Here is a 22629-nt window from a genome sequence, read left to right as displayed (position 1 = left end):
TTCAGGAGCAGACAAATGCACTTTTTGTCAGGCGACAGACCTATTACGCTAAAGAAAGTTTCTTAACAATTAACTTTTATTTTATGGGGTAATAAGGCCATTATTACACACACACACACACATACATATGAAATTCATCATTCACTAAAAAATCAATTCTTCCTTAACATAACACGATATGATTGAATTAATGACAAAACTCTATTGTACACTACATTAGAGTTATTTGTAATAAAGTAATATTTATGATTAATGTTTGAATTGCTTTCAAGCAATTATTATAATAATATTTATGATTTAATTAAACAAGGTATTTAAATTGCGCATGTGTTAACACTCCCTTGTGCGCACTGCGTGAAAACGAAATTTGTCGATCAATAATTTGTATGGCACAGAGGGGTAAAACATCAAAAGATTTATACATTTACTTATTAAATTACATTACTTATATTTATAGCGTAAAAATCTTTATACTAATTGTTTCGACTATATTATTTTAACGAATATCAATAAATCTCAAAGTAAAATTTTGATAAAAAACATTAGGATTTATTTATCAGTTAATTTTTGGTTTCCATAACTGGAATTATATTTTTTAAGTCAATTTTATGAAGTAGTCTTATAATTTTTGTTTATCTTCGGACTTGTCCATTAAGTAAGTTCCGTTTCATTAGTACATTCATAGTTTTACTATCTCGCTTTAACTTGTTAAACTTCGCTTACGATATCTCTTTCCTGACCTTAAAACCCCTAGATTTTATGTCATAATACGTATGTGTAAAGCTTCAATATTTCGGCCGGGTGCTAAGCCAAGATCTAAATATAGATTTGGAGTAAAAAGTGCCATAGATTTTTTACATTTTAACATACACTTTTGAAACGACTGTGGTCATATGAGTAAATAAAAGGTCTAAAATATGATGAGTGGACTATTTGTACGCACAAGTGATACTAAGATGATAGTACAGTGCTTTAATAATACTGTTATTTAAGTGATGTATTTGCTCTAGACGATCAGCAGCAGGTTTTAATTATACAATTATACACATGGATTAAATTGCACATTTCACAAGCAAATTCAATTGCAATGTAATATTTTTTTTAAGCACTGTTGATGAATCGCTTTTTGTGTTGTGTAAAATATACCTACTTACTTACTTCTAATTTTCTATCAGCAATGTTGTATGCGATGCTTTCTGAGAGCTGAGAAATTGTAAGTGAGCTTTATATGTTTTTTTTAAATTTAATGAGTATTATAAAAATAAATATCTTATAAAATAACAACATTGACTCGGGTAATGAAATATGTACCAAATTTATTTGGTATTAGGTGACCCAGTGCAATAATTGTAAAGATTATTTTTGTATGAAACGAAAAATTATAAAAAAAATCCTTCTATCTTTCATAAATGATTTAACATTAAATTATACAATGAAACTCATTAAATATAGCCGTCAATGAGAGCGCTTTTTTAAATGTACTACTTTGGGGATTTCATTTTTTTTTAGCTGAGGAAAGAACTATCTACTCGAGACTAATTAACATAGATTGTCATTACTACATAAATTAAATCTGACAGTTCTCGGGGTAGTTGAAAATTAAAATTGACTTCTGTAGGTTGCCATAACACGGTTATCTCCGTAAAATAGGGCACTTAATGATTGATAATTGAAATTTAAAATACTTCTACGTCAACTCATGAGTTTGTTCATGACCATCTTTTCTTAAATGTTTAAGATAAATCACACAAAACACAATTCTTATTCGACGTTTAAAGTCTTTCGTGATTTTAAATAAAGTGTATAAAGTTAAAATAAATAACTATACAACTTGCAACACTTAAATTCTGGCTATTTTTATTTTGCTTGTAGATTGATTTCTTTGTGTAGATATTTTATCGTAAAATAATGGTTTTAAATATTTATTTTAATCGTATGAAGTTTGCTACATTATTTTAAATAACTTTTGAAAGTTATTGGTACCGGTAAACGAATTTCTTCATTATATTATTTCATTGAAGTTACAACGTAAGTAGTTCCAACTTCCAACATCATTGAATCCACCTAAATAAGGTGTAATTTATAACTACTAGAATCTTATGCTGTAGATGTTTACTCTATATGCCAACTTACTATAAAACCATTTGCCTATATGGTGATTGCACTTGAAATATTTCCACATTAAACGATAAACATCATTCTCTCTTCCATGCTTCTTTAACACCTTTGCATAACAAAGTGCAAGTTTGAATCTTATTTACTTTTAGCGGTAGATTCAAGTTTTAACGTTAGATATTATTAACTAGGTTTATCCATAGGACATACAAGTGGAGCTTATATAAAATAATCTGTTGAAAAGGTAAATAATACTAAAAGTTTGTATGTAAAAACATAAAGTTTAAAATTTTGAAAAGGGTCATTAACATTTCTAGCAATTTCATAAATCATCAAACCTTTTAAAGGAAGCCTTATTATGCTAACCTATGTTTATTTTTGTCCCTAAGTATTACTTCATATGTCAGAAGAAGGTTGCTCATGTATGTAAAGATCAAACTGGTTAATAATTTAGTTTTTACTTAATAAAAGGTTTTCTTTGGCAATATGCATGATAGGTTCTTTGCCAAAGCCATATTGTATATAAATATAAGATAAAAAATATAAAATAGCAACCATCAAATCAGTGTAGTTAAACCTTCTATTTTAGGTGCTTAAATAATATTCCGTTTAACTATTTGTATAATAAATAAATATATCAAAATTTCTCACATACAATTGCTGTAATTTAAAAAGTTATTAGAGACACTATAACATAATAGTATTTATATTTTGTGATGCTCGTCTTGGTTTGGTGTGTCCTATTTGCTTTTCAACCAGGAAAAAATTGCCTGTCAACCAGGGACTGCAATATTTGCAATTTAATAATAAAATTGTATTATAGCTAAAATTTGATATAAGGTTATACCTATATTTTATTGATATCTTTGAGAATGCTAGTATTAATATTTATAATTACATGTTATCAAGTAGAGATATCCTTTGTTTGAGGCCACAACAATTATACTGTATCTGATTTAGAGAACACAACTACTGCTTAATTACATATTTAGTTTACATATAATCAAATGTTTAGTTTATTTATATTTCCAGTGCTTATTTAAAACCTGTGTGTGATATTTTTAATGTTATTTTTAAGCAATGCTATTTAAGGCAATTATTTTTATGTATAGTTTTGCAACTTTATAGCAAAAATCCCAAAAAGTTAATCTTTAGTAAAACAGCCTTATAGATCATTGCATATCTGAATATTCTTATTGTGTTGAATCCTTAGAAATTCCACTGCTTTTAGTGTACATACTAAATACAAAGAACAATTAAATTTGTTCTTAATTGTCTGTTACAGTACAGACTGTAAAGAAAGAATTGGGTTTTTCAGCCCGAAGGAGAAGCCACCTTAGTTGAATTGGCTATCATCCATTTACTCTTACTTTACTTACTTCTTGTTAGACATGCTAGTAAGATCCCTGATATATTAAAAAATTTCATTCTCTCTTTATAAAAAGAAATAATTGCAGATGTGTGACCAGTTAATAAGCAGTGATAATGGAGGAGCATGCGTGCCTTGTCCGCGCTCGCTCTGACTCTGAGAGTTCTTCGAAACTGGGAAGCTTCGGCTCCATAGCTCACACCATGTCTTATACAGAGGACAGACTAACAGGTTTGTAAATTAACAGTAACATAGTTTTAGTTAATGACCAGGACTGACAATTAAGTGAAATTTCTTCACTTATAAAAAATACTGAGAACTAGCAAGTACAAAAAGGGGAATAGTAGGCTATTTCCTTTTTTTGATTCTATTTACAATAATTGTACTCTTTATGTAAGTTCTTACTTTGAAAATTTCAGAAGGTGGCGGTGATCCTGGTATCACAAATAACATACCACCTCCACCTGACAACAATGATATCAATGATAGCGGGGAGCTCTTGGACTATAATGATTCAAGTGTACTCGAGCAGTTCCATGAAGATGCATTGAGACAGGTAAATAATTAAATATTATATTTTTGATTCTAGGATTTTATAATATAAATATTGCAATAAAAAATATAGTTAGCCCGAAAACTATTGAGGTAATGCCTTAAAAGCGTAACCATAGAAACCAAGATATAATTGGAATAAAAGTTGAATTCATGTTTCTTGTGGTTTTCTGGTTTATAATTTTGATCTACTTTTTTAAATTGACTAAGGATATAAAAGTAAATATAGTGGCCTAGTGGCTTGAGCGTGCGAGTCTTAAGTAGGGTCCTAAGTTCGGACTATGCCTGTATAGACTTTTTCCCTGTGCGACATTAGACATACACTTGTTAATGTTGTGATGACCGGGCAAGGCTTACCTAAAATGTTGACGGCGTGAGTCAGTGTCAAAAGACATATAACTTGTAAGAAGAAACAAATGACCATGGAACGGATATAAATGTCTCTGGTCTAGGACCAAGGGTCCTCTGGATCGACTTTAGTCTACAAATGCATGTGTATTCTGTTGGAAATTAACTCCGGTCTATACACCACAGAGTCATCAAAACTAAATAAAGTAAAAAGCTGGGCTTAAAAGAATACAAAATACTAAAATTTGTGAACATTATTATTCCAGGCTGGTTGCGGTTTATCTCAAGGAAAAGTGATCCTGTCCGTTGGATTGGCTGTGGTGGGGTCAGCTTTAGAAATGTCATCTATTCCGTTTGTATTGCCATCTGCTGAGATAGAGCTGTGTGTGTTGCCACATGAGAAAAATTGGTTAGGTATGTTTCAATAAATTCTACATGTTTATGTTAAATTAGATTATTTAACATTCAAAATTATTGCCACATTTTTCACTTTTTAAAATTTGCTTAGTTATCAAAGTACAGTGTTTTTTTTATTTTTTGAGCATTTTATACAAAGTTATTAGTTTTGTTTAACGATATGGTTTCACAACTACTAACAAATTATTTAACAGTGATTTTGACTATTATCACAGTGATTATTAGTTATACTTTTGTTTGTCACTGCTATTATCCTACATATAACTGCTATTTCAGTGATGATTAGTATAATGGGTGGATCGCTGGGTGCCGTGGGTTGGGGTGCGTTGGGCGAACGCCTCGGCCGTAGAAGGGCGTTGTTATCTGCGCTCGCTGTTAATGCGGTTTTTGCCGCTATTGCTGCCTTCATGCCTACTTATGGGACATTTATGATGGCCAGGTATGATGTGTTAGCTTTTTTAGAAAAGGGTTATTTTAACTACTTTTAGTTTTGCGGACTTTAGAGAATTATTTGACATAAGAAGTATAAAATTAAGTATTCCAGTATTTATAAAGTAAATAAATTAGACTAGGGTCGATAATTTTTGAAACCAAAAAAATATCTCAAATCAAATAAACTACAGCCTATTTAGGACATCAAAAGGTAAGTTTTCACCAAATTTCGTGAAAAAAAAAGCATTTTGCAAATATTAAAAAAAAATCACAAATTTTGAGGGTATGTAAAAAAAAGTTTTAGATTTTTTTATTTTCTACAACTTTACCATTTGAGTTTTTTCCTTAAGACTTAGTTTTGCCGGAAATCGAGATAAACCATTTTTTTTTACCCATAAAAACTCACCCTCTTCCCCTTCGCGACCTCAGATAACCCGTAAATTATTTTCCTTTCATTTTTATAATATTCTCCATAGGTTTTATTTTTTTCTATTTATGGTCTTTTTTTTTTAATTTTTAAAGTTTCTGTTGTCTAAATGATTTTCAATTTTATTTATTAAAAAAATTAAATTTCAGATTCTGTTCAGCCATCGGTTCGGGCGGCATCATTCCCACGGGATATGTGTATACGGCTGAAATGATATCCCGGGTGAAGCGAACAATACCGATGGCCGTGTTTCCCGTTTGTATGGGGGTGGGGATTCTGGTGGCGGCTGGACTAGCCCGGGCCATCTTACCTTTGACCGGGGCTGAGACTCTGATAGAGAATAAGGAGCATTTTAGCGCTTGGCATAGGTGAGTTTAACTTTCTCCAAAATATGATCAGTTTGACCTGTACGTGAAGGATATTCAGGTATGATGTGTTTTTAGTAACATATACATTTCGTAAGTGTATATGTATTTTTGTCCACAAACTTAGGGAGCAGTCAAAATTTCATCAAAATCGATTCAGTAGTTTTTGAGATGTGGACTATTGTATGTAATGTTGACTGGTATTTAAGGTCGGTTTTTTTTTCGAATTATTCCTAATTTTTTTTCAGGTACCTCCTCCTGTGTGTGTTGCCAATCATTGCGTCGTTGATCAGCCTCATTTGGACGCAGGAGTCTCCCCGGTATCTCCTCGATGTGGGGAGGGAAGTTGACGCTATGATGGTGTACCAGGTAAAAATAATTTTTTTTTTATGGTTTATAAAAATACAAAAATAATATTATGCTTTTTATATCATAGTCAATCTATATATAGATATAATAATAAGTAGATAATTACACACATAAATATACATAGAAAAAATATACGTTCAAAACAATAGACTAATATATAGGTTAATTCAAATTATTTGACAAACAATACGTTACATTAATACTTTTAAAGAGTCAATTTAGAATTAGTTTAGAAATATATTATTTATATATATTTTCCAAGACCCTCTTAAAGCCTCGGCTAGCATCGGGATACTGGACGTTGACATATCATTTGGAAGGAAAGTCTCCGAGACTACTTCACCCCGAACCACTTGCAACTCTATAAAGCGCAAATTCGGCCCCACATGGAGTACCTTCTCACCTCTGGGCGGAAGATCGCCGGTACCAGCTCCTTACGTTTGACTGAATTCAAAGAATAGTGATTTGAATCGTCGACGACCAGTCACCATCCGTGCGGCTCTGCTACCGCATTTACATCAGATGAGCCTCCAGCCCATCTGCCTCCAATTAATAAGACTAAAATTATTTTTAGGTCAAAATTGCATTGAAATCATTTATTTGCGGGTAGGATTTACGTTTTTATTAAAATGATGGTACTTAAAAAACGCAGAGCATACACAGCGGCAACCAAATCCGCGTGTGCCGCAAAGTGAGCGTGAGCAACGATGGGGACTATCGTTTGGGTGAACTCTCCCTCCCGGGGAAGAGGCGTCCGCCCGCCCTGCATCACGTCAGGCATAGCGTCAAAATGGTAAGGAATTTATTTATAGAGACTTATATTCTTTTTTTGCAAAGTTCAATGTAAAATACTCGTACAGCCTTATAAGTGGGTAGTTACATAATCGATATATTATCTCTTTTTTGTGGAAATAAATTATTATTATTGTTATTACACAACTTTGAGAATAAAAAGTCGACGAAGTGTGTCAGGCATGACAGGCTGATAATCTTTTTATCTATTAGATTTACAAATGTTACAGAAATGTGAGGGTCAAACCTAAAAAGGTTGTAGAGCTATTGATTTATTTTATTGTTTAACAATAGGTAATGTTAAAAAATATTTTATTAACGTAACGATGTAGTGATAAAATAATATGAGAACTTACTATGATGATAATGTAATGTAATATGTAATAACTAAGTAAAATGCAACCTTTTAGTTATGTCAGATAAATTTTCACGCCATTATCTGTGGCAGGATATATGAAGTTTGTACCGCCATAATGTTTTTCGAGGATATTCTTGCAAATAAATAATTATTTTGTAAATTTTCGTCTTTGAGTATATTTGTTACAAAAATATAAATCAATTCTTTTATTAGATATTGATTAATTACGTTATGATAATTTTTTTTTTCTCTTTCCAGTTTTGGCAGACATTTTTCCAATTATTCTCAAACACATACAGGAGTACAACAGTGTCTCTCGGCGGAACTTTGTTATTTTCTATGGCGATATCGGTAAGTACAATTTGTATTTTTAAACGTTTTTTTAATGATAACTAATTATGTGTTAAAATATGTCTGAAAAAGTATTCAATTAGATTTTTGTGAGTACATATTTATTTTAAAACATTATAACACAAAACATAAAATGTTTTAGTATGATGATATCGACTCACAAGCACGCTAAGTGTATGTTTGTCCATAAATTTAGCAAGTATGCTCCCGGCCGGTCAAGCTGTCAATAAAATATGTTAGGTTTTGCCATATGGTAATCCTGCTTTTCTACACTTATGATTAAAGTTGACGCATTTTAAACTAGTCGTAGTCGTCGGGCAATAAATGTCACTCACAGTTGGAATCAATGCAACCCTTTATCGATATTAGTTACCTGCGCACGCACTTCGACTCCTGATTGGTCGTTCCTAGTAAGGGTTGTTGGTATAAATAGAAGATTTTTTAAGATAAAAATAATTAAACGGATTGAAGCTATGTCTATTAAAAAATTATAATTATTAACGTAATTTTTAATTTTAATTTTTTTCCGACGTTTCGCGTGCTTTACAGCGTGCGTGGTCACGGTGACTGAAGACAAAAGATGTTAAATGTCAAAAGTATCACAGCTGTAGAGAAAGTTGTGTTATCTGTATTTATTTCCCCGGAGTTGGTATCGACTAAAAGATGACGTCATCTTTAAAAAAATAATTTAAAATTATGTAAATAATTATAAGCTTTTAATAATAATACATAGCTTCAATACGTTTAAAAAGTGTTTTCTTAATGTGTAAAAGCTATGTTAACAAAAGACAATACTATGTGCAATAGAAGATTTTTTGTTATGACACTCATATCCGACCGTGTATGACATACGCTAGCGTAGTCTGCGCATTGTCCAGTAGCCAGTGGATGGATAGGAGGGGGACGGGGGACGAAACGTCGATCTCCACCACGACCTGGAGCTCCCTACCATAGCCCAAGGAATGAAGTTGGCGCACACGCTACTTCGACAATGCTAAACGTCATCCCATCCCATTGGTGCGTAAAAGCATCAACTACTACCCCTTCCCGACAAAAAAGGCTCGTAGGAGGCCTTGACATACACTAACGATCCGGATAATCCAATTACCATAACTAACAATAAATGAAAGTCCGCTCGCGCAATCAATAATAATAAAAATAGCCAAACACAGATTAGGGTAAAAAACCGCCTTCACCGGGGAAGGCGAAGACCTTTACTTCGCACTTCGCTCACTCCAGTGAGCTTCCGTCCTGCCCTTCAGGCGATTGACCACCCCGCGACGGCCTAAGCCGAGGTTCGAGTCTCACAGGAGACGCCCTTGCGCTAGCCGCGGGATAAAACGCCATTCCAGGCCGAGCTACGTTCGCAAAAACAGCCCGAGCTACGTTCGCAAAAACAGCCCGAGCTACGTTCGCAAAAACAGCCCGAGCTACGTTCGCAAAAACAGCCCGAGCTACGTTCGCAATTACAGCCCGAGCTACGTTCGCAATTACAGCCCGAGCTACGTTCGCAAAAACAGCCCGAGCTACGTTCGCAAAAACAGCCCCAGCTACGTTCGCAAAAACAGCCCGAGCTACGTTCGCAAAAACAGCCCGAGCTACGTTCGCAAAAACAGCCCGAGCTACGTTCGCAAAAACAGCCCGAGCTACGTTCGCAATTACAGCCCGAGCTACGTTCGCAAAAACAGCCCGAGCTACGTTCGCAAAAACAGCCCGAGCTACGTTCGCAAAAACAGCCCGAGCTACGTTCGCAATTACAGCCCGAGCTACGTTCGCAAAAACAGCCCGAGCTACGTTCGCAAAAACAGCCCCAGCTACGTTCGCAAAAACAGCCCGAGCTACGTTCGCAAAAACAGCCCGAGCTACGTTCGCAAAAACAGCCCCAGCTACGTTCGCAAAAACAGCCCGAGCTACGTTCGCAAAAACAGCCCGAGCTACGTTCGCAAAAACAGCCCGAGCTACGTTCGCAAAAACAGCCCGAGCTACGTTCGCAAAAACAGCCCGAGCTACGTTCGCAAAAACAGCCCGAGCTACGTTCGCAAAAACAGCCCCAGCTACGTTCGCAAAAACAGCCCGAGCTACGCTGTAAAGGCCTGAGATTACATAATACATTTTTTTTCAAGAAAATGACACTCATTACATTACTTAAGCTTCGTTCCGCAATAAGCACAATGAAGGAAGTATTTTCTAACGTGGTTTTGAAGGAATTAAAAGGTGACATCAACGCTCAAGCTCGGGCTGTAATTCGCAACGAGTTCCAGTTTCTAAAAGAATTGAAAACTGAGATCGTACCTATCCCGTTATTGATATGCACCTCCACAATTATTACGCTCATCACTACACCACTCCATAAGACCTGTGAGTGCGAGCGAGACGGACAGATACATATGATTTATGACCCGAAGCCTCTGTTCATAATGCGTCTACTATAAATCATACATAATATTCATTATACTTAATCTTTGGTTAACATAGCTTTTACACATTAAAGGAAATCAATTTTTTAACCGGATTAAAGTTATTTGTATTATTATAAACTAATAATTATTTACATAATTTTTTCCGACGTTTCGCGTGCTTTACAGCGGTGATAACGGTAATTATTTACATAATTTTACACTGTAACATGAATAAATATATTTTTTTAATTCACAGTTCTACCTATCAGCGGCTGTCCCATCAACAGTGCTGAGCATAGAAACGGAGGCCTTCCTCCTCTCGAGGCGTCGGGTAACGAACCTGACGTATGAGAACGAGAATTACAACGAGACGTTGGAGAACATAGACTTTTATGACGTCACATTTCGTAACGTGACGTTTCGGGATATGCTCATGTCACACGTCACCTTCTACAATAACACCTTCCTGAACGTGGCCTTTTCGAATATTAAGACCTCGTACACCAGCTTCAAGGGGTGCCTATTTGTTAATTCAACGTGAGTATTGCATTATTTTAATATAGACGATAATTGTAATGCCACAGAGTATAGAAGCATTAATAATACAGACTATATTTGGAATGACATTTTGCTTTTATTAAATTAATACTTCATTTAGTATTGTCTTTTGTTTACATAGCTTTTACACATTGAAAGAAAACACTTTTTAACCGGATTGAAGTTATGTATTATTATAAACTTATAATTAAACAAAGTGAAGCACGCGAAACATCGGAATAATTAAAGTTATGTAAAATAATTATAAGTTTATAATAAATAATACATAGATTCAATGCGGTTAAAATGTGTTTTTTTTTGTTAATATTTCATTTATGTTTGCTTTAACGTGTAAAATAAATTTATTTTATGTCGACATTTACGAAATTACTCCCTTTAGTTTGGAAATCGTTGACGGAGGACGTCGATAAATACAAAATTAACTGAGGGTACTTCAAGAAAAGAGCGTACCAATTGTTAAAAAGGCAACAGTCTTGCTAGCCCTCTGGCAATGTCTATGGGTGGCTATTATCATCATGTCAGTTTGCCTTATTCCATAAAAAAAAAAATGTGTGTGTGTGTCAGCTACGACGCCCGATTGGAGTTTACTCCTTACGAACGATAAATATGATATATATCGAATAGAAAAAAGGGTAAATAAACGCATCTGCTAAAATGATAAGAGAAACAAACATATATCTGTAATTATTCGGATTATTTATATTACTTCAATAAAGCGTATTACATAAAGTATGTCACAAAACAATATAAATAATAATAATTGTGTTCAATTTATACAAATCCAATTTTAGAGAGAGAATGAGTTCAATCCTACAGATATATATGTTTGTCTCTTTCTACGTAACGCCTCAACTTTTCGTGTTACACTTGATTTTACTCCTCATAAAATTTCCGTACCGGGCCTTATTAAATTTCCGTACCGGGCCTTATTAAATTTCCGTACCGGGCCTTATTAAATTTCCGTACCGGGCCTTATTAAATTTCCGTACGCGCGTTAACTTTTTATCTTTCTTTAACGTTTTCATTATATTTTATCGCCATGGAGGAAATTAAACATTCGTATATATTTTTATTTTATTTTTATACGTCCTCCACATTATTATTATTACCACTTATTATTGGACGGATTTCTGTAACTTCCGATAGCAATTTTGACTTTAATATGAGGAGGTATTTCTTGCGAAATTGCGTAACAAAACTTTCTTCTAACAGTGCTAAAAATACATATTTTATAAATTTCGATGAGGGTAGCCCTTAATATTTTAACACGGGCGATTGTCACATTAGTTACGCGCACAATTGTATAATTTCTTAGTGAATGTTTGTTCGTATATTTTAACAACTTCAAAGCAAAGTATTAGTTACTACGTATATCAATTTGATTGGGGGCTTTTCGAAAATCTATTTTTTTAAATAATTATTTGTAATTTCAGTTTCTAAAATAGTGAATTTGTACTGTGTTTGTGTTGCGTTTACAAGTAATTTCTTCCTAAAACCTATTATTTAAGTTTTTTAAGTTAATTTAATTGCTTAACAATAAAATTATGTATATCCCATGGAGGCTAACCTCTCACTGTGTGCCTTTCTTTAAGTTATGAATATATACAGGTGGCCTAGTGGCTTCAGCGTGCGAATCTCATCACTGAGGTCGTAGGTTCTATCCTCGGCTGTGCACCAATGGATTTTCTTTCTATGTGCGCATTTAACATATGTGAAGGAAAACATCGTGAGGAAACCGGCTTGCCTTACCCCAAAAAGTCGACGGCGTGCATCAGGCACAGAAGGCTGATCACCTACTTGCCTATTAGTTTAACAAATCATAATGAAAGAGATACAAAAAACCAAAAAAGGCCATTTATTTATTTATTTTTATGTATTCAGGCCATGGAACCGTTCTCTTTCGTACAAATACCCATCATTCCACTCAGATATTTAAGAATATTTTCACTTTTCAGTATGATAGACACGGATATAGAGATAGGAAAGGAGTTGGACGACTGCACGCTGACCGGCAGTACAGTGCGAGGGGTCAAAGGCGGGTGCAGTAGACACGCGGACCTGACCTCCACGCTGAGCGGTCCGCTGGCCGAGCAGACGTACGGGGCGTACGCGGCTCTGTTGGCGTCGGTGCCCGTTGCTGCCCCGCATGCCTTGAGACCGCCTGGTAAAAATAACTTTTTATCACTTTGTCTCGACATCGAATAACATTACGGATCCAGCCTAACATCATTATGAACTAATTTAATTAAACGGATATTTAACATAAAGTGTCGAATAACACTAGTTACAGCCTCTATACCACTACCACTTCAGCATTTAGGACCCCTGGTGTCAAGGAGTTGAATAGCCACGACATTCACGTGATGATGAAGGGTTTCAGCGATCTTTTTGATTATTGTGATGACGTTTTCTACATTATGATATGTACCAGGAGGGATCGACGACTGAGCACGTTGTTTTGAAATAGTTTGATTAAAATAAATTTTAAACCTAATTTAATTTTGAGTTATTTTTGTTATTTCGTTAATTTTTTTAATAATTTCAGTTCTAAAATTATTGTGATCGTATTTTAAAAAAGTTTTAAATATTTTGTTTTATGACTGGCAACACTAGCTATTACTGGACGTTTATTTTTTTAAACACGCTAGTCTAAAGTAACATCGCACAGTGAAGAACTTTTTTACCAGTCTTTACCAGCTGATAACTGCTGGCTGCTGCTGAGATCTTTTAAACGATTCAATTCTGTCTTTGGCTATATGAAAACTTCACATTTTTTGACATTTCCGCAATGAGATACTAAAATTTAGATATTTCCTCTTAGTATTAGTTTTTTGACAGATTAACGACATCTATTGACGCGGTATTTAAAACTAAATAAACCTTGCTTGCTTACCTCGTCTAATTTAAAAATTTTCGTTGGTTGCCTGGAAGAGATCGCTCGAAAGCGATGAGGCCGCCAGTTGCCCTCCTTTTGATTTAATTATGTTCAATCGTATTATATTTCAACGAAATGTTAATATATAATTAAATATACAACTTGAGCAATACGAGTTTAAGCTTGCGCCATTTCATTTCTTGGTAAGACTTTTACTTAACACATTAAATTAATGGATTAACTTTGTAAAGGGTTATAAGTGTTGATATTTTGTTTACATTACGTGTTCCCACGGGAACATTTCGTAAGCGTGCTCGCATTTCACCATGCCTCCTGCTGATAGAGGGACAAATATTTATTTTTATTTTATTATCATTAATTACTTAAGATGTCATGTGGAACATGGTGTAATTGTTGCAGTTCCTTACAAACTTTGTGTAAAACAAAAAACTTGGCGATTAAAAATAGTAGCGGAGAACTAATTGCCAGTTCTTCTCTTCCGTTCTACGCTCTTGATTTGAGAATTGGCAGTAAATGTTAAGTTAGAAGCATTTAGCATTTCATATTTATTTATTTATTGACGTTTATAAGTTTACATTGTGTTTTTTAAATGAATTTGCTATAACGATAATCTCTGTCCATTTTAGTAGGACATACTTTAAATTAATTGTAATTGAATATTACAGTGATCCTATGCGGCGCGTTAGTGTTGCTGTCTCCGACACTCTACTTTGCGCAGATAGAGACGGCGCTATACATAGTCGAGGCGGCTTACAGACTGATCGTTACTGTTATTTTCTTCACCATCAGTATTAAGGTGGTGGATTCGTATCCGGCAAATTTAAGGTAAGTTAAATTAAGAAAAGTTTGTGGGTAGCTACAAAATTGAGGGTATTACAAAATAACTATGATTATGCCGACATTTTTGTTTCATAGTCGGATATGATGTATATTTATTTTATGTGACCTAAACTGCTCGATCGATTTTAACAGAATTAATTACCTTTTAGCTTCTTTAATGGAATTTAGAAAATCGTTTGTTACGCAAAAAAAAACCTGAACTGTATAGGATGTATTTTGTTACAGATGCACGGCCCATGGGCTCATATTATCGACAACTTACATGTGGGGTACGGCCGTACGGGGCATGGGGGACTTTGGACTCGTTATAAGTTGTATTCTGTGCGCACTTTCCGCCATCACAGCCACAGCACTGTCCGTAAGAATACGATAGACTGTATCGAAAAATACTATGAGCGTTTGATACAAATTGTAATCTTAATGATAAATACGTAATTGTAGCCCTACTCACGCGCCCAGTTTCTGAAAAGCAAGTGTCAAATGTCAAACTGTCAGATCGAAATGACAATTAACAATGGGCTATTTGACGAAATTGATTAACCATTTCAGATTATAAATTAATTTAAGTTAAGCGCTTGTAAGCGCTGAATATTAAGATTTGTAAATAATATACCAGTTATTTGAACTTGTCAAACTTTAACTATCATAAACTTATTATTAACTAAGGGATTTTTTAGGCAGTTTCTGCCTCGCATCACCACTATGTGGAACCAGCCACCAAGTCTACTGAAGTCCTTCCGAACCGATTCGACTTACGGTCCTTCAAAAAGAGAGCGTACCAAATCTTCCGGCAACGCACTCGCGAGCCTTCTCGCATTGAGAGTGCCCATGGGCGTATCACTTAACATCAGGTGATCGGCCTCCTGTGCCTTTGCCTACTGTTACTTAAAAACTAACACTTGTCAAACGCCAATTTAAGCGTTTAAACGATGTATTGGATAAAAAAGGTTTTTGTCTTTAACGATTCACGAACAGTTCAGAAACTGGGCGAGTCAATGAAATTATAGTTTAATATTTTGTTACTCAATTCTTAACGTATAACTTGAATATCTGATAAGAAAGGTTATATGATGAGTGGGCAGTGACTTGAGCTTCCCAAAGATAGATCTTTATAGCTTAAGTATTTGCTGACTCTGTGTTCGTCCTGCTCTGGTCTATGATGTAGTTTTCAAAATATATATAGTCTTTTTTGATTGCGAAATATGGAAACTTAATCACTATTACCAGAATTAAGTTCACGTTCGCTTGCATATATGCCACGAACAGAATTACGAGTTGTTTGTGTCTTCAATATTATTGTCGTTTTTAAAATAAAGGGCTTCATTTGAAAGCCAAAAATCTCTAGAACCGCGAAGTTTTAAAGAAATTACATAAGTTCTTTGTGTCCTAAAATATGACGATTTAACATAAATACCTAGCGAAATAGCTCAAGGTATGGATCAGGTGGACCAGGATTTTTATCTCGCATAAATGAGAAAAATGATGAGTCATGAGGATATAAATTCCTCTCACTTTACTAAAACTGTGAGCTGTTGTCGAAATTTTTACGAAATTTCATGTTTTTGACAATAAATACAATGAAAAATGTCAGCTTCGACCCAATGATTTAAAAAAGTTATGATATATTGAAAATTATGAATTTGTTTCACATATCAAATTAGATTAATTTTAGTTAATTAAAATTACCTTGCCACGAAACTAACACAGCGATGATCGTATAACCAGTGTTGTCAACAAGGGCTGGTCCATATATTACTAAATGGGTAATCCCCCCCCTGCCCCTCAAAATACTTAAACAATCGCCATATTGTCGAAAGGTTCCGAGTTTATAATGAAAGATAAATTCAATTGAAATATTATTTGTTTAAGCAGTGCCCTAACAGACTGCAGACGCGATATTTTAATAATTTAAAAACACGTAATAGCCATTATTTAATACTCACTGAAATATCGAGATAAACTTATATTAACGAACGCGCTTGTGAAATTGTATGCTCTGAAGTACTGGTTTGCCAAAGTTAAACGTAAAATTAATTAGCATGAAATCAAGATTTCAACACAAATGTTCGTTGATTTGTCTGTTGATCTGTTCATACTAGTGTTCGTGTCGTACACGTGGTAATAAAAACACAAAAAACTGGATTTTTTAAATACTCATGGATTGAACTGTAATTATTTAAAGTAACCAGTGGCCTCAGCGTGCGACTCTCATCCCTAAGGTTCTATCCCAATCGACATTCTATGGGCGCATTTACATTCGCTTAAACGGTGAAAGCCTCGCAACACCGGCACAGAAGGCTGATCATCACCTACTAGTTTGACAAATGAACATATGACAAATATGGCCAAGCTGGTTTTTTTTTATATAAATGTAGCAGACATCGAAAGCCGTTATTATTATGTAATAAGTTAGGAAAATAAAGGAAGGAATAAAAGGTATATTTTGTCTTTCTCATGGTAGAAGTGCAGGACGTGAAATTATTTGATAATTACTATATATTTTTTGAACTTTAAACTGAACTTTTTTGTGTAAACTAATGTTTTATGGATTTTGATTCTGAAGTGTGTATATAGTGGATGATGGCAGACACGGTCAGCAGTTAAATTGGAAACCTAGGAATGAATTGTGAAAACCTTCACACTTACAACACTTAAATAACATTAAAACACTCTACGATAATCCGTCGATCTTTGACGGCGAAATTCTGTTACTGTAGTTATGTATAATTATGTAATGGTGTACATACAAGTTGACAGCAACTCTCCCGTATGTCAAAAACATGATAAGTTTTGACTGGGGGTTCCGATGTAGTTGACCGAGGCTCGTTAATCACCAGAAAGCTAGCGATACAAGAGCTGTATGCACTCGTTATAGACCAGCCTCGTGTATGTATAGCCTAAGGACGTGTCTCTTCCGTTCCAATGTGTAAGGGAGCGTTCAAGTACTACATCACGAAATTTTTGGAAGATTCTTGACCCCCCCCCCCCCCCATGAAACGCGTCATAACGTTTTCTGTATCCAATATTAAAACGTTTCGAGACCACCCCCAGTCACTGTTTATACCTAAAACTTACCATTATGTGGTGTGAAGTACTGGAAAAAGAAAAATTATATTAACAATAATGCGTAATTCAATACCCGCCCCGCATCGTAATGGACAACAAGAGGCCCCCCCCCCCCAAATTCGTTACGTATTTGAACGCTCCCTAAGTCCTAATTTTACAACTTTTGGATGTGGGAGAAACTTAGAGGGTCAGGCGTTCGAGGCCGCATTTGTATGATGTATCCTAATGCTCTTTAACTAGAATTTACTAGTCATATACGACTGAGTGAGTGTTGGAAGGACAAATATTTTATATACAACCTTGTTGGTGAATACTGCTTTATAAGACTTAAATGTCAGATTATTTATTGCGATTTGCATTTTCAAAAGCTTGTGATTTTTTTATTGGAATAATTGTTTTGTTTCGATTTTGGATTCAATTAATTCTTGTTTGTACCAAAGCATACCTCTCACTCTTCGCCATAGCGATGTCACAATTGGGAAGAAAGACAACAAACCAAGGAGGTGCTTCAGTCGAAAACAGTGTTATGAACTGTCTTGGTAAAATATGAAAGGCGCTCTCTATGGGGCGATTCGGTGTAAAATGGTTTGAAAATGCAAACGTATAAAGTTCATATCGGAGTTGGAGGAGAAAATGGTTGTAATTCTTTTGTACTGTAATTAGTGGGTGAGGTCAATAAATTATTTTGTAATTAACCGCAAATATGCTAGGTAGGGTATAGTGCATTAATATACGGTACGATGTTAAATGACTACAAACTTTTAAATCAAATTAGTTAAAATACGTCGACATAATGCCGTATATTATTGTGGCATTTTAGTAATTTAGTGTTGCCATATCCTTTGTTTAAGTGATATCATAGAGACTGCTTTTATTTTTATTCTCTAGATAATTATATAAAAGACAATCCTATACATCCCTGCGATTTATTTGAGTGGATGTGTCATTAAATAATTTCAAAAATCATGTTTTTTATTTCTTACCTGCCTTGCATGTGATCCGTAAACAAAACCAAGTAAGTATTCAATATGAACGCTGACTAAGGGCTTGTACACAAAACTGCGATGCGAATTCGCAACGCAGAAAATTACGACACGAATTGCTGCGATGCGATTTCGTGCGGCAAGGCGTCTCCCAGTGACCATTCCTTCGACGACCGTTAACCGTACTAAACGTATTTTGAATTGAAAACTAGGTCGTGACATGGATCGTAAAAAGAAATGTACACTTTTATTATTGCTTAGGTGATACAGGAAAAAGAAACAAAGAAGATTTTGGGCTCATCCATTTATTACTATTATGAATCCCGATTGAAACTATCTTCTTCTAAACTATAAAGCTTTGAAAACCGACGAAAAAATTTTTTGGAGTAGTAATAATGGAGTATTTTATTAGCTGTCACTGAGCGAACTAAAATGGCGTCAACAAGTGTGACGCAACATCGCAGGAATGCGCGATGCGAATCAATTCGCAAGTTCTTGCGATGCGTAGAGGGAGCTCGCAGTTTCGTGTACAAGCCCTAACACTTACCAAGTTCTAGTTTTTCTTCTCCTGAAACATTTGCGAACAGTGTTTCGACAATATCCTCCCAAGCTTAGCTTCTTGTACAGTGGATTACAAAAATAAAGATGGATGCATTCCACTACTTCTTCCTAAGGCGTACTTCATCGATGACTTGACTTGTATCCAGTTAGCGATTCGCTATGACCGCACAGGCGCACGTCGTCCGCTCTGCTCTATACTAGAACCCACACTGAAGGCAGAGGCGTTCATGCGATGGTCAGCGGTCATTCAAAAACGCCTTCTAGAAGTTCATTTATTTTGACGTTGAGTGTGCAGTCAGTGTGAGACTAAAACCAGCGTAATGCCTGCTTTCCATTGCGAGCGGAACGGACCCATTACGAACTCTGTAACGATGATTTTCATACATGTGCTTACACAAAAGCGGAGACGAGCGGAGCGGAATGAGCGAGTTGAAAGAGTCATACGAGGTTAGGGAGTTGAGCGAGTTTCCCACGGACTCTGTACGAAACTCGCTAAACTAGTTTTATTTCAATTGCTTCCACTGCAAAAGAGTAAAGTAGAGCGGATCAAGCGAGTAAAGCGGAGTCCGTATGCTCTTGAAAACTAGTTTTGAACGAAATCGTTCTACATTCGTAATGTTGGGTCAACTCCTTATGGGCCAGGATTAAATTAAACGAGTAATTACGTGACTATTATTTATTGCTTAACACTCGTCTAAGCGCAACCGGGGCCCGGAGACAACTGACTCGCGACTCGTAATTTTCACACGTCAACAGTAGTCCCCACAACATCCCCCTTCTTAAAAAAAAATTACATAATAAACATGTTTTAATCTTTTCTGTTTACAAAAATGAATATGTGTAAAAATGCATGTAGAAATAACAATAATATGGGTACAAAAAATGTGTATAAAACATAACGTAAATATCTAGTAGTTTCACAAAAAATAATAATAAAAATGTTATTCGATTGCTTAAACATATTTTGATACAACGGGCACTTAAAAATTAACATCAGCAAAACGTACAGTTAACACGACCTGAGCGTGTCGGCGTAGTCCGTAAGTCGGTGTCATGTTTAACTGTCGCACTTGAATTCGATAAGAAATATGCTGGTTTCAATCGGTCAATAGATATTTGAACATTTCTGTTAGGAAACTCAACTTTATACACCTTAGATTTACGACTCAACACACGGTACGGACCATCATACGTTGGCTTTAATGGTTTATGTACCTCGTTACGAACGAAAACATGTTTAGAGTCTTTCAGATCAGAATGAACAAAAAATGACGAATTACTATGAGACTTGTGATCAGGTCCAAAACTGTTCAAAATGCTACGCAACTTTTGAACGTAGGTGAAATCATCACCTGTTGTGATTTCCTTCTTATTAAAAATATCGGACGGCAGGCGAAGTGTTTGACCGTACGTCATCTCGGCTGCACTAAGTTTACTGTCCGTTCGAATAGCTGCTCTAAGACCTAATAATACGGTTGATAATTCGTCAACCCAGGATGATGATTTTTGAATTAAACGCGCTGTTAATGAAACTTTTAAACATCTATGCCACCTTTCTATGGCGCCATTGCTTTGTGGGTGATATGGAGTTGTTCGGATTTTATTGATACCTAGCAACACCATAAGCTTAGCAAATAAGTCGCCCTCAAACTGGCGTCCCTGATCGCGTGTTATCCTTAAAGGACAACCGAAACGCGATATCCAACCATCATACACGTACTTGGCTACAGTTTCCGCGGTAATATCCTTAAGAGGAAATGCTTCCGGCCAGTGTGTGCGTCTGTCTATCATAGTCAGGCAATACCTGAATCCTTCTGACGTTATTGGAAGAGGTCCACCGAGATCTATGTGCACGTGTTCAAATCTTCCACAAGTGCAAGCCTTTCCAGGCTTGCACGGCTGAATTAGTGTGTCTAACTACTTTAGTGAGTTGACATGCTAAACAGTTCTTAGACCAAATCCCAATGTCATGATTCATACATGGCCAAAAAAATTTACTAGACACCATTTTTCTAGATGAGCGTATGCCTGGATGTCCTAAATTATGTATTGTGTCAAAAGCTACGAAAATGCTTAGGTAAGTACGGCCTAATGTTGTTTGTCGATATTTCACAGAAAATAGGTTTGCTACACAAGGGCATAACTATTTTCTTGAATTGAGTTCGCCTATTAACATCGTTGATGATGTGTGAGAGCTCCTCATCCCCACCTTGAGCGTCTGCCAACTCCTCATAATTAATAGAGGTAGGACAGTGTATTGTCTCTATGCGTGATAAGGAATCTGCTACCACATTTTCGGAACCTGTAATATGTCTAATATCGGTAGCTAATGAATGCTAGCTGTCTTATGCGTCTAGGTGTTTCTTTGTCGCACCTCGTTTTTTTAAAAGCGTAAATTAAGGGCTTATGTTCTGTGTAAATATGTAACTTACGGCCTTCTATTAAATCTTTAAAATGACGAATCGCTAAGTAAGTTGCTAGTAATTCGCGATCATAAGTGGAATACTTGGTTTGAGCATCTGAAATTTTTTGCGAAAAATAACCTAACGGTTTCCACTTATTATCTACATATTGTTGTAAAACTGCTCCAACGCAAGAATTTGAAGCGTCAGTCATTAATTAAATTGGAACCTCGCAACGTGGGGCGGACAGTGACCGCTTCTTGTAAACACGCCTTGCACCGATCAAAAGCTTCGTCGGCACCGAATGTCCACACAATGGGTGTTTTGTCTTTTTTCTTCGCACCACGTAAATATTTATTTAAAACTATTTGATACCTAACTGCGTTGGGAATATGAGAACGATAAAAATTAACCATTCCTAAGAAACGACGTAACTCATCAATCGTTTTAGGCTTAGGATAATTTTTAATGATTTCGATTTTGCTGTCCAAAGGTCGAATGCCATTCTTACATACTGTATGCCCTAAAAATTCAATGTCTGATTTTCCAAAACAACATTTACTGAGATTAATAGATAAACCGAATTGACTAAAACGTTCAAATACTTTGTCTAAATGTTCTTTGTGTTGTTCTACTGACTCCGAAGCTATGATTACGTCGTCGACAAAAGTAAATAAAAAATCAAAACCCTGAAGTACCGAATGGTACATAAACCGTTGATAAGTTTGACTTGCGTTACGTAAACCGAAAGTCATCATTGGAAATTCAAAAAGTCCAACGGGTGTCGTGATCGCTGTCTTTTCAATGTCATCCGGGAAAATTGGTATGCAATGGTAAGCTCTAATAACGTCAAGTCGAGTAAAAATCGTCTTACCATCCAACAGATAAGCAAAATCGTGTAAACGCGGCACGGGATAACGATCCGGCTTCGTTATTGCGTTTAATCGCCTATAGTCTCCGCATGGCCTAATCTCGCCATTTTTCTTAGGAACTACGTGCAGTGGACTAGACCATGGGCTTTTCGATGGG

General features: G+C 35.5%; 1 protein-coding gene across 4 annotated transcripts; it reads left to right on the top strand.

Annotated features, from left to right (window-relative positions):
* The first annotated feature begins 829 nt into the window (after nt 1-829).
* Nucleotides 830-15153, top strand: LOC123717080 (synaptic vesicle glycoprotein 2C-like). Of its 4 annotated transcripts, none has more exons than XM_045672876.1 (13): nt 830-1024; nt 3573-3715; nt 3904-4040; nt 4651-4798; nt 5078-5240; nt 5810-6028; nt 6274-6394; nt 7047-7187; nt 7803-7895; nt 10551-10831; nt 12808-13016; nt 14414-14573; nt 14814-15153. In XM_045672876.1, the coding sequence occupies exons 2-13, from the start codon at nt 3601-3603 to the stop codon at nt 14959-14961; spliced, it is 1935 nt and encodes a 644-aa protein (XP_045528832.1). In that variant the 5' UTR covers nt 830-1024; nt 3573-3600; the 3' UTR covers nt 14962-15153. The 4 variants fall into 4 exon arrangements, with proteins under 4 accessions (XP_045528832.1, XP_045528833.1, XP_045528831.1 ...); XM_045672877.1 differs by lacking the exon at nt 830-1024 and adding an exon at nt 1120-1213; XM_045672875.1 differs by lacking the exon at nt 830-1024 and adding an exon at nt 1862-2028.
* Nucleotides 15154-22629: the final 7476 nt, after the last annotated feature.

This window comes from Pieris brassicae, chromosome 12 (genome assembly GCF_905147105.1).
Source record: "Pieris brassicae chromosome 12, ilPieBrab1.1, whole genome shotgun sequence".
Classification (NCBI taxonomy): Eukaryota; Metazoa; Arthropoda; class Insecta; order Lepidoptera; family Pieridae; genus Pieris; species Pieris brassicae.
The sequence above is the reverse complement of the archived record's forward strand: the minus strand, read 5'-3'. Positions and strand labels throughout refer to the sequence as shown.